At 32.8% G+C, this 13,821-nt stretch overlaps 1 protein-coding gene across 1 annotated transcript; it reads right to left on the bottom strand.

Moving 5' to 3' along the window:
- Positions 1-3,112: 3,112 nt before the first annotated feature.
- On the bottom strand, positions 3,113-12,958 carry LOC133175800 (inter-alpha-trypsin inhibitor heavy chain H4-like). The gene is made up of 15 exons (XM_061310919.1): positions 12,832-12,958; positions 11,720-11,868; positions 11,444-11,554; positions 10,972-11,216; positions 10,468-10,619; positions 9,913-10,198; positions 8,374-9,101; positions 8,105-8,219; positions 6,145-6,195; positions 5,830-5,847; positions 4,900-4,953; positions 4,297-4,713; positions 4,078-4,200; positions 3,633-3,854; positions 3,113-3,399 (listed from the first exon to the last, which is right to left on the bottom strand). The coding sequence occupies exons 1-15, from the start codon at positions 12,910-12,912 to the stop codon at positions 3,185-3,187; spliced, it is 2,967 nt and encodes a 988-aa protein (XP_061166903.1). The 5' UTR covers positions 12,913-12,958; the 3' UTR covers positions 3,113-3,184.
- Between the last annotated feature and the right edge of the window lie 863 nt (positions 12,959-13,821).

Here is a 13,821-nt window from a genome sequence, read left to right as displayed (position 1 = left end):
AATCAATTTGTTTAGCTAGTTTATTTGCTTTACTTCCATTCCATCTCTTCCGTTTCACTCAAATTGGGAAGCCAACAATTACCTGTGTAAAGTTGCAGTATTAGACAATTTTTCCAAGAGCCCTTGGTCTTGATCGAAAATATTTTTATGTTCTCTGGCGTAGTTTTTCAAGTTCACCGATGCTAGCTTTTTGTGCATACTTGTCAATATCACATTACACGATAATAGTAGTATATTAAGTCACATAAACAAGTTTCATGGATGAAATCGTCATTATATATATATATATATATATATATATATATATATATATATATATATATATATATATATATATATATATATATATATATATATATATATATATATATATATATATATATATATATATATATATATATATTAGGTTAATTGTAAATCTGATAAAAGGGAGATCATTTAGAAGGCGTATGTAAATTTGTACAAAACATTGATCTCACAAGTATATAAATTACATTAAAAATATCAAAACGAACAATCCCTATCCAGAAAATATCAATGAGCAAGGGAGGTGGTAGATATAAGCTGCCATTGTACAAAACATTGATCTTCAATCCCTTGATATAAATTTACAAAATTACAATATCAAAATTAAAAATACAGAGATGAGATACATGACAGAATGACACTTGGAAAATCCCACTTACTGCAATCAAATCAGGACAAGAATGACGTAGAATCTTCACTCCATTTATCTTCTGATCATATTAAATATAAATATATATTTTTATTACAAAAATACTATTTAAATTGCATTATTTACAAAAATGCATTTTTAGTTGTTGTTGATCATATTATTAACATGGTATTAGTATGTTGTAGATAAGACAGCACAGGGGCCCTGCCGGTTGTTACAAGTTCAATTGATTGTTGTCTCTATGTCTTTACATCACTTTTCATGCCTCTGAACTCTTGAACTCTTAAAACAGGACAGGAAACATGGGAAAGGCGATTCCCTCCATTACCAAACTATTTGTCATGTTTAGCTGCTTTTAGGCGTTCACCTGTGAAATTGTTACTTAAATATTCATGTAAATGTAATACAATGCAGTGATCTTACTATGATTATTCAAACAAAAGTAAAATACTTCTAATATTTATCTAATAAAGGAATAGAGATAAAACTAAAAATCTGAAAGACAGACGATTATTAAAGTAAAGCATCACAATAAATGTGATGCTTGAAAAGTGATGCTTGATTTACAAACAGACAGAGAAGCTGATGTGATAACCAAAAACCTTTTGTATGGAGTTCTCTGTTTTATGAATAGATTTCAAAAGCCTAAGGATATTACAATTAAAACTTATTGATTGAATTATATCTCAATCCAACAAAAGTGTTGAATAACATACATACGGAGAAAGAGATAGGAGTCCAACAATTATAGTTATCTTTCTTTAATGGGCAACTCCTTTGTACAAGATATTAAGGGGAAACAATAGCAACTTTTCTGAAATATCTTCTTTTTTTAATTTTTTTTTCTTTTTGTTTTGTTTTGTTTTGTTTTGTTTGTTTGTTTTTTTGTATTCGTGAACAGGTGGTGGGACAATTTGTTAATTCACTAAGATGTTATGAATATCTTTAAGATGTGCAGTCAATATTTTAAAGCAAAAAGAAAGATGAAATACCTTATAAATAAGTTTCTAAACTATCCATGGTGTTGGTTTTCTGGTCATCGAGAAATATGCCAAGTCTGGGGAGAGATGGCACTGCCTTTATTCCAAGTCCAAGGTAATGGCATAAAAAATAGTTAAGACTACAGTGACAATTCTCAGATTTACACTCGCATTGCGACATCAATGCGACAAAAGGGTAGGGCATACTTAAACATATAACACAATAACAAATTATTTTAAGTGACCTGCAATATACATGTACTATAATAAAGATGAAAGGAAAATCCTTGTCATTATTTAACTGTATGGAAGGCATACTTCATTCATTGTGCCATAACCTTTTTAATCACAAAGACTGCTTTCTGGTAACAGCTTTTAACCAATTCTAAACTTGTCGTTTACATAATTTTTGCAGTAAAAGTGTTTAAAAAAAAGCGATTGTGAATATGTACCCGAATGACTGCACTAACTATGAACTGAACTCTTCATCATTTGGTTTTTTTAACAGACAAGAGACATGTTAAATCAGGCGTGCCGTCGGAACACAATGGGGTTTAGATTAAATTGGGAATTACTCTCCTTTTTTCGCACAAATAAATTAATTACACACACAAGTAATTCAATGTAGTCTAGATGTTAAATTACAATATGTTTTATTTCGTGGCCTAAGAAAATTCGGTCGATTATTATTTACTTTCGTTTTACTGAATAAAGTCTTTGGTCAACAAAATGGAAATAATCCTTTTTTTGTTTCAGTCGAGTGATTTTGGTATTTTTGTCTGCCTACTTTATCTTCAGTGAAAGGTTGCGTGGACATACAGAAGCCTTTTCTCTAAACTACTTCACTGAATTCTTTGTTGCTGCAAGTCGCCATGATCACATCCCTGGTCTCCCTTTCGTCTCAGATGTGGAACAGATAAATATTTTATTTTAATGATCACTAAAAAGGGATACCTTTTTAGCTAAAAGAAATATCTCTTCCACTAAGAGTTATCTCTTTTTCAGCTGAAAATGTTTAGGTTTAGAGATATCTCTTTTAACATTGATATCCCTAGAAGTTAAAAAGATATCTAAGTCTTTCTAACTCTTAGAGATATCTCTTTAGATATTAAAAAATCTACTTAGGAAGCTATTTCTCTCTAAGTTACAGAGATATCTCTTTTGGTTAAAGAGGCACCTTTTTAGATTTAAGAGATTTTTTTTAAAATAAATAGTAAAAGGAAATTTAAAAAAAAAACACACACACATACACACAAGAATTTTTTTTTGATTCGTTGGTGTTGATAACAAACGTTGATAATGAGAGCGATAAAAGAACTAATCCATCAACAATTCACAATCATCTTTGTCACTTGAACAACAAACTAATCCGAATCATTTACACTACTTTTGCATTTTGTCATCATACAACGTAATCTGTACCAAATTTTTAATTCAGAAAAATAACACATTAAAGCAACGTTTGTTTGTTTTATTATATATAAATGTAATCAATTCTTAGATAAATACATCAGAGAGACATACACTTTCACGGTATTGTAACTAAAAATTGAGAAATCTTAGTATAAAACTTCTTAATGGTCTCATTGTCCAGGTACCAACAAATGCCATCACCAAATTCTTTAGTTATTGCTTTCAAAGAAATACGGTGTCCAGTTGTCTGTTTCAAATCGAAGTATGTGACAAACTCACCAGACTCCATTACCATAGCAACGAGTTTACCACTGTAGTCCTTGAAGATAGCTACAATAATAAAAACTAGATTAATTCATTTTTCTATATATTATTATCAGAGAAGGAGGGATGTCACCTATCTCAAAATGTAACGGAGACTGTTTCAAAAGCAAATTTTAAAGCATAAATATCTCAGTGAAACTTTTGTAAGTTTGATTTAATTTATCTCATATTATGATTCTCTCATGACTTGCATTACTACAAATGAAATTTACAAAGCGTATAAAAGAACAGAAAATTACATAAAATTCCTTCTAAATTGGTCTTTGTTTCATTGAATTCTGATATGAACTGGAATCCAAGTGGTGTGTTTCTGACTGAAACTGTTGTGCCATCTATACTTGTCTGGTACACAGGTGTCTTGGAGATGTCCTCCGGATTAGCGTTAAAGGTCATGTCCTTGCCATCATTAACTGTGATATTATTGATCATCTCTGTCCCAAATCGACCGCTTATACGATAATCTGGTAACACAGAGATAGAAAATATATCTATCTTGCGGTATAATTTATTTGTATATAAAGAATATATTAAATTATTTTCTTCTTTAAAAATCGAAATGACCAATACAGTCAAAAAAATTTAATTCCTTTTAATAATGTGTCCTTGAAAATAAACAGTGTGTTAAATAATTAATCATATTCTGAACAACATGTTGCGACCTGTCAATAATTGGAATTGTCATACCTCTTCCAGGTGATGTTAATTTAACTAAAGTGTAAATCGAGTCAGACGCCATCGGTAAATCAAAGCAAAGAGGTTTCGTTAGTCCAGGTATTGCGATCCCGAAAGATGGAACCTGAGATTTCTCTGTAAATATCATAGGTAAATATCATATTAAAAAAGATCAAGCTAAATATCATCGTTATACCGTTAAACTTAAGACATATTGTTTAAATCGTAGACCTTGTATCCTTGCTTTGGTTGATGACGGGCCGGTGGTGGTTGTCTCAATGGTAACAGGGGGAAGAGTGGTTGTCTTTTTGGTGAAAGAAGGAAAGGTGCTTGTCTGTGTGGTACTGGGAGGAATAGTGCTTGTCTTTCTAGTATTGGGAGGAATAGTGCCTGTCTCTGTAGTATTGGGAGGAATAGTGCCTGTCTCTGTAGTATTGGGAGGAAGAGTGCCTGTCTCTGTAGTATTTGGAGGAATAGTGCTTGTCTCTGTAGCACTGGGAGGAATAGTGCTTGTCTCTGTGGTAACCGGAGGAATAGCAGTTGAGGTGGTGGTGGTTTTAGGTGAAACAAAAGTGGTGGTGGTGGTGGTAAACATCATAGTCATTGGAGGAAATGTTGAGAGGCTTGGACCCGTGAGACCTTGCAACACTTGATAAAGAAATGATTTACACTATGATGATACTGTTTGTTTGCCCAGAATAAATATAATTTCACAAAACGTATTTGAATATATATATATATATATATATATATATATATATATATATATATATATATATATATATATATATATATATATATATATATATATATATATATATATATAACACTTACATGGAGGAGGGGCGGCAGCCATTAAATCGAACGCATTGGATACAGGCGAATGTACTGTATTGTGCATAAAAAATATAAATATTTGAATGAAAAAGATGAAGATATCAAACAGTGATCTATCTCAAAAGATCAACAAACAATACAAATCTGTGAAGAGGGCCCTGGAAATACCAGAGACGGGATCAAGTGCCTAGGAAGAGTAAGCATCCCCTGTTGACCGGTCACACCCGCCGTGAGCCTATGTATTGATCAGGTGGAAGGAACATCCCGTAGTCAAATACAGTATAATAATAAAGGCCTAACAATTGCCTTGAAACAAGTCAGCCAAAATACGACACAATGATACATGTAGGAATATTTGCTAACAAGGTCATTATATCGACCATAGAATTTACGAAATGCTGACTTTAAACGATGTTGTTGAAATCCCTGTAACATCAACTTATCTGTCAGTAGCCTGAACAATAAATAAAGGTAAAAAAAATCATAAACTTTCAGTTTTCTTGAGAATTAAAAAATATATATGTTTAAGCAATTAAACAATAAACTGTGTGCATATAAACCCCATAGTATTTTAACTGGCGAGAAGTAAAATTCGACAGACCAGACCAGAATTCGAACCCAGGCCCCTCTGAGTCACTATTCAGGTGCTCTACATACTGAGTTATCTGCCTACCATTGCTCAAACCTGTCTGACTACCACATTCCTCCCTCCATAAAGGCTTTCTCCACTGAAGACAAAACAAAGGCGCTTCCCTGGTAGGTCACTACAGGGCGCGGTACATCACCAAATGCAACCGGACTCGACCAGGTTTTGCATACAGGCCCCTTGAATGTCTAGTGCTCTACTAACTAAACCTATCTAGCTATTGAGCTTGTCTGACCGCCACAGTATTATTTATTTTGATTCGGTTATTTTAATGTACTCACATGCTAGGGGACCAGTGCCTAAAAAAAAACATATAAATATGCGAATTACATAGTAATTAGATGATCCATTTATCCACGAGTTGATGTTTAAAATATTTTCAACAGGGTTTAATTACACAACTATCATCAATTCATGAATTCTAAATTGAATTAAATGATTGCCTTGTTGATGAATGGATATATAGATTTTGTCTTCGATTGGTGGACGGACTGATATGAATAATCATTTTGAGCAATCATTGTATCTTAACGTATATAAGCTCTGATAAAATTCTTATTCTTGTTATAAAATACCCTCAGATTCTTTTACCTTACCTCTTGCACGTTGAAAATTCGAGAATCGAAGCCTTCCTGTCATAGCAATTCCTAAACAAAATGAATCAATGTTTATATACCCTCATATTTTCCTTTTTAAGAACACGAACTCTTGACTTAAATAATTGCATAGATTAGAAGATAGCCAGGTTACATTTTGAAAGAAAATTAGGTTTATGTACTCTAATACTTTGAAACTTTACCATGATACTTAACTATGAAACTTGAAAACTTTCTTTTTGAGATGTATAGTCTTCTTACAATCTCTCAAATTCCATTTAAATATGTGAATGTACAAGTATTATTTCCTCTTGGTATCAGAAAATCTTGGGTAAGTTTTGGAATAAATGAAATATTGAAGAATGGGTGGACTTGAGGGTCCTGAAAAAAGCTGTAAATTGAAGTTTTATGTTTATTTTTTCCATAATAGTTAATCATCAATATCTTAACTGTATTCTAGCTACAGGTATGAATTTTAAACTCTCTTTAACTCCAGGAAAACCAAATAAATATCGAAGGCATGGGGCCCGAAGATTTCTTGAATATCAATAGATAATCAGGATCACACTTTTTTCATCGTCTGAATACATAGTCAGCGCATGTTTGTCGGTTGTTCTTAAGAACACTGTAGTTGTGTATTGAACAGAATAATGTCATATTAAAAGGAGTTGAGCCGACAAACGTGCGTTCATACTTAATTTTGCAAAAACATATTCAAAACAAACTTCTCGCTTCCATTGTTATAACTTTGTTAACCCTGATCAGGTCGACCTGTTAAAAGAGTGACCTTAAGGTAATTAACGTCTTACAGCCTGTTTGGTTAGTCTGCCATTCTCAGAATTTAGCAAATTAAATGATGTTATATTTTTAGTGTCCTCACAATATTAATTTACCACGGAAATCTTTTAATTTCATATAGGCATCGCTGAAACATACCATATACATCTTCGAATTTTTGTAGAGAGATAAGGAAAGAGAGATGTGGACACTGACGCCGATCGATAGCCCGCCACCTATTAATGTTGATTATGTGACCTAAAATCCACTCCAGGTACATGACAAATTCCGGACGGCAACCCAAATGTATCGTTGCTTCATTTTGATTCATGGCAACAAAGCATTGCTTTTACACTAATGTTCTACCTAATATAATCATGTTTACGAAGATCTTGCTATTGCTTTGTAAAATATTTGGATTCACTTCATTTACAGATCGATAGGGTTCGCAAAAAGACCCAAAATCGGGCGTTAAGTCCACTTATTCTTTAAATTCGTAGTGTCAGAACTTTGACTTACTAAAGGAAAAACTTTGATACTTAGATTTACTAGAGTAACAAGCATTCCGGGAGTATTACATAAGCATTACTTGTTTCTTCCGGCAAGTGTAATCTTTTCCCTCTTATAAAAATTAAAAAGGCCACAATCCATCAAAATCATTGAAGTGGAATAAAATGCAAACTTGGTCTATATCTTATTAAGGTAGACTCACATACCAAAAATCAGCTCAATATCTGCAAGCTTTTAGAAAAAAATGTGCGGAAAACTTAGTGGGACAGACTGACAGTCAGACTGAGAGACAGACAGACAGACGGACGGACAGACCAGGAGGAAACCCATACTAAGTAATCAACTTCTGTTTCACCTGTACGGGACTTAAAACTTGATAAATTGAATTACTATAGCAAAGACTTTGATACTATAGTAAAATTTACAATAGTACTTCTTGTTTTGTATTTTAAAAGGATCGAGTTTTTTTAAAGATTTGACAAAAATTGACAACCACAAAAAAACATAGAGCAGTAATTGTCGTTACTTATAAGAAGCTTATGTGGTATGTGTAGAGTGACACATACATGGGTCACTTTGTATGTCTCTGTCCTTCTCTTTGTCTGAAAAAAGTCGCACATGGCAAATAGTTCTGAACTTTCTTATTCTTACCATAGAAATATAAAATCTTTACCTTGCTGAACAGAGTTTGCAAGCTCTGATTCTGCTGGTTTCACCTCGCTGGGGTTTGCCTTTGTCTCATCCGGCAGAGTAACCACCATTGAAGTTAATGGTGTCACAAACTGATACTGTAATAGATATAACATTAAGGGACTTTCTTATCGTTGTCCTAAAAAATTTGCCAGACTTCTTAATCAAATGAAAAATAATTTTATAGCATATGCACTTGTAAGCAATCGATATTTAATTCAAGACTCTGATACTTGTAAATAGTAGTCTTACTTTCAGAGAAAGTTGTACAATTTTATCCTCTAGTTTCTTAATTTCTGTCGTAGAATCAAGTGCTTCTTTCTCCTTCAGTAGCTGTTTTATGGTCAAATATGCCCAGAGTTTCTCCATCATACCAGGATTTCTAGTAGTGACTGGTGGCGAAGGCGTCGGAAATGGAAATGGTGGAAGTGGCCATGGTAGAATGGTGCACCACATTGGAGGCACACGAAGGACTACTTCCTGGTTTTCACTTCCGGTCCCATTAACAATCATACCTGATTGTAATTTGTTCAAATCTTTTACCTTTCCTGCAACAACCATTTCCGATCCTTTGAAGTAAGTGTTAAATCTTGTGTCGGTAACTGTACTGTCATACAATGTTCCATCAACATAGTTGAATGAGACATTCTTCATTAAAACGGTTGAAATCTCCTTGTAAAATTCTGCTATCTGGAGAGCAGCATCGGCGTCTTCATAGATTTTTCTTGCAAATCCATTATTTTTTGCCGCGATTTTTTTAACAATGTTGAAGTCTGCCCCTCTTCCAAAAGCAAGGCTAAAAATGGGTAGTTCTGCTTCATTTGCTTTCTTAACATTCTCTAAGATGCGGTCTGTGTTTGTTTCGCCTACCGTGGCCTCTCCGTCAGTAAGAAAAACCAAGACCGGTGCCCGACCGTTCTCTCCTGTTGTTTGGATTAGATTTCTCAATCCTTCCCTTAATGAAAGATCTATATTGGTACCTGGAAGTTCAGATGTATATTTCGTTATATGTCTTTGAAAAAAGACAAGACGAGTCTCAAAACACTTCGTGCGGAATAATTTTTCTAATACATGTAAATAAAACACAATAGCCTTTAAATGTTGAAGTATGCATTTCAAAAAGCTGATTCTTTTTGCATTACGTTTTGAGCTATATCTAATCTATTACTTTCGTACATTGGCCCTCCTCCTGGTAGCTAATTACTTTAAACCAAACAACATATTTGATCACCATAATGGGTTACACGAGGGATTTTCCAAACAACCATCCAATTAAATTGCAGAAGGCGGAGCTAATAAATTTATTTATGTTACCTTAATTTCTTCAACGTCTTACAGAACTTTCTTATTCCCTACAGCGCGAATTACAGCTCTCTACAGAGCTAATTACAACACTCTACAGCACTAACTACAGACACGATTGTCAAATGATTTAATTTACACTACACGCTCAAACCAAAAGAGAGGTTCCGGTTAGTTGTTGATTTATACTGGCAACGTCAGGATCTGTAGATTTTAATTCTTTAAGTTCAATGTGTATAGTACAAATTCAAATCTATAAAGTATCATGTGTTTCTGTACATCTTTGATTTACCGGTAATTCAAACCCTCGGTCAATCTTTTTAAAATAGTCCACCAATAAGCTAGTCTTTTTTTCTTAAGTCGAAGGTTATGTTCAAAGTAAAGCAAAATGAATCAGCTTTGTAAAATGAATACTAAATGCTGTCAAGCTTTGATTTATAACAAATGTCAAAAATGGGAATCATTTCTAAGAGAATTTGTGCGACTAACCTCCACTGGCGTCAGTTTGTCTTATATAATCTTTTGCATCAGTTATGTTTCCAGCTGTTGCCTGAACAAATTCGGGTTTCCAGTACAACAAAGAAGAGTCAAATGCAATGATCATAATTCTGTCTTCTGCCTTGACGTCATCTAAGATCTTCAGCATGGATTCTTGAAGCTGTCTCATTTTAGTTCCACTCATAGAGCCACTCTTATCCAGGACGAACACAATATCCATTGGCATCGGTTCAATTCCTTCGGGTGCCAGGAAATGCACAAAATAACCATCCATTACCTTTGAACACAGAGTAAAACTCGTAAAAGAGCTATATATTTCATATTTTTTTATTTGTGGATATCTGTCCCATTCTCTTTTCAGCAAGGTTTTTTTTAATTCATTCTTACGTTCGTTAATTTATAACTGCATGTTTCCTTAACTTTTGTTGACAATTTCCGTAAATACTCTCGTGTGCTTTTTGGCGAATTTTGCATCAAAGATATAATCATAACAGGGAAATAAGTCGATATTGTATCACTTTTTGCAAAATATGAATTTTGATTTACCAAAATATCCCCTGCATTGTCACTTCTGTCCACATCATACTGGACAATAAACTGGCCAGAGACCCCAGACTCTTGCTCAGCTCTGGACGGCTGGTATGAAATAAAGACTTTCGTTGAATTAATGCGATCAACTACAGCAAGCTCATTTGTACCTAAAACAAAAAAGCAAAATATGTTAAAAACGCTGAATTATTTTTTAATTTTTTTTAAATGAAAACTGTTTAAGCACTGCAAAAGTGCAAGTTGCAAAGGATGACCTTGCCATAATTATTTAAAATTCATTTAACTATTGTATGACATCATTTATTATTTGGCTTTTATCTCGCTTTTATCCATTTATTAGCAACGCCTCCTGACTGGTATAATGAAAACCATATTAAGGCCCAAAGAAATATATAGTTCAAATGTCACGTGAGATTAAATGCGATTATGAAGCTATAACCCCGAATTTTACTTATGAATAAATATTGATACATCATGCAAATATTTGTATGGAAGTTTTACCTTCAGGATCTTCTGTAAGAAGATCACTTCTTATTGGTGGGATCTTGATAGTTGTGATGTTCCTTGACTCCTTGATTAGGACGTTGATTTTCAAATCGTCGACCACTCGTCCGGGATTGATGTAAATAACATGGTTGTATAGGCCTTTAGTTCGTCTGAGAAGTTCCCGGTATGTTAACTCGAACGTCACTTTTTCTTGGGCCGCCACATTGACTTGGATTTGAAACTTGTTTGTTTCTCTAGGTCTTTGAAATTGAATTTGTTCTATATGTTCACTCTAGTGTGAATATGAGATATTTAATCATTTTATACTATTTTTGTTTTTAAAGAGAGAGCGCTATGATGTAGGAAATTTATAAATACATTCAGTTATCAATCTGACCTTTTTTATTTCTACATTTATGCGATAGTTATTTTATTTTTGAATTATAAGTCATAAATAAAAATGAAGTGTAATAATTATCATTCTTACTTGGCTACAATATGACCTGCACTCTGCCCCTTTGCTTTCGCAGCCTCAAATTCCTGTTTGGCCTTCTCTTTTTCTTTTACTTTTCCATGAATTTCTGAGCCATTTATTGTCCTTGAATAACAATATAAACAGACGTATTTTAGTTTGTTTTTTATCGTATATTTCACTATAAAATCAGGTAGTATTAATTTTTACATTTAAAATATTTTAAATGGTATTTTGAATGGTAAATTACAATTCAAAATTTTATACGTTGTATTGTCATACTCAATTTACAATTTGAATGCAGTGATGAAAGCCTCGTTTGGAAGTGTAAGATCGAACACAGCTTCACTAGCAACTGGTTCCTTATTGACAACTTTACTGGTTACCACAGTCTTAGCAAACCGGAAGTCGATTTCTGACGTCACATGGAGGTAATATATCTAAACATGAATATTGACAAAAGGTTGAAAGTATTAAGGTCTACAATAATTTTTCTATTCAGTTAGAAAATGTCTGCTTTTGGAGAAACTTTTTTAAAATAATCAGTTCATTCACATTTCATAAGACAAGATATATTTGGACATGTAATAATTTGGTATGTAGACGCAAAATACACGGCATTTCATTGACTTTTTGAATTTACTTCTGAATTTTACTTACCTAAAATGTACGCTGTTATTTATCAAAATATATTCAAAATTAATTCAAACATAAAATGGGGGTTTTAAACGAGAGGAGGTTCCGGTAAATTGCTGCAATTGAAATATTGTTGGTGCACAATTATGTCAGAAAGCACTTTTTTTTAAGAAAAAATCTTAAAAGTGACAGAGTTCTCATTGTATTAGTACTGTAAAAGTAGAATGTATCTCGGTGGTTTTAATTGCACTATGTCAGCGATCAAAAATGATCCATGAACTTTAAATCATCGTGAATATTGTCGATATATCCATATAGCATTCATTTGTCAAATGACGTGTTTTACAGTTTAAAATCCTGTTTTCTATTTTGAAATAGTAAATCATAGAAATTCATTAGAAAACCCGAGGTTAATAACATTAGTTAAAAATAATCTACCATAATTTTCGTTGTTTTCGATGAATAATCTTTAAAATTGTAAATATTCAATAGTGAGAAAATTAGAGCGAAGTTAAAACTACAATGAATGTATGAACTTAGAAAGTGTAAAATATAAAATAATGAAAATTAAAGACGTTATTTGAATGACAAAATTTCAGTGTCAAATTATTTCAAGAATTATTTTAATTCAATAAATATCGAAGTCTCCTTTGTAAAAGTCAGAAAGGTTTAGACCGTTTTCATAAGTTTCTTCTTATCTCGAAAAAAAAAATTCAGTTTTACTTGGCACAAAAATTTAAATCGTAGGAAATCTAGTTAAATCCTACCTCTGGTGTTTTCGTTGTCTGTGACGAAGCAAAACCCAACAACAGTATTCCGAAAGCCACGGTTGTCTGAATTACTCCCATTTTGCAAGAGTAAAACTGACGTTCTGCAAAACAAGTTCGATTATATCTAGATAAAGATTTTGCGTATTCAACTGCTTTTGTATAAAAGAGACAGTTGTTTTGTGGAAAAACCCGCGGACATTCTGTGACGTTTCAATATATCATACTAAGAGAAAATGTCATTTATTATTTTCGCTTAGGTAGGCTTGTTTACCATAGGTTTATATTTTGTTTTTAAAAATGCATACAGATCTATGATGAATGATTTATGTTGAAATCTTCATTTCTTTAATAAGTAGTAATATTTTTTTCTTTTTTCTTTAGAAGGATACATTTATATGCAAAAAATGCCTTTTTGAAGTCAAAATTTTGGATTTCAACGTGACCTTGGTTATTTCGTTTATCGACCAACTCCAATTTATTTTTTTTAAGCAATGTGAAGGTGAAAATGTTATTCATCATGCCTTTCCTTTAAAGTGAAATAAACATAATTAAGTGACCTCTTGACTTATTCATGATAATTGCAAATTAACATTATCATGCAACGCTTGTATGAGCCTTACAGATACAGGTAATTCCTTTACACAAGCAGTATATTTTTTATTACTCTTTTATTACCATATGAATGGAGCTGTACCAGTATTTTAACAATTGTTCTTCTGTGTAAACAAATCTTCACCTCTCACCCATCTCCTATTACTTTCCTTTTCAAGAATAACCCTCAACCCACCCCTCCACAAGGCACCATGAAACGTCTTAAAACAGATCTCTTTATCATTCATTAAATTGTTTCGGTGTATAAATGGTAGTATTTCTTTGTAAAAATGACAGTGTCTTTTCTACCACAAATGTTCAATGAAGTTTCACTTTTTGCTGAATTCCCTCCGTCAAGTGTGTTCATGTTCATTAAAGGGTTGTTACCGACTTTCA

The sequence above is a fragment of the Saccostrea echinata genome, unplaced genomic scaffold (genome assembly GCF_033153115.1).
Source record: "Saccostrea echinata isolate AGI-Se365-2 ecotype Australia unplaced genomic scaffold, CSIRO_AGI_Sech_v1 ptg000002l, whole genome shotgun sequence".
Lineage (NCBI taxonomy): Eukaryota > Metazoa > Mollusca > Bivalvia > Ostreida > Ostreidae > Saccostrea > Saccostrea echinata.
Note: the sequence above shows the minus strand (reverse complement) of the source record. Positions and strands in the feature narration are given on the sequence as shown.

Coding starts and splice junctions, on each gene's coding strand:
- LOC133175800 (XM_061310919.1), bottom strand. CDS start 12,912: ATGGGAGTAATTCAGACAACCGTGGCTTTCGGAATACTGTTGTTGGGT. Junction 10,620..10,971: donor TCTTACAGAAGATCCTGAAG/GTAAAACTTCCA, acceptor TTTTTGTTTTAG/GTACAAATGAGCTTGCTGTA. Junction 9,102..9,912: donor ACAAACTGACGCCAGTGGAG/GTTAGTCGCACA, acceptor CTGAACTTCCAG/GTACCAATATAGATCTTTCA.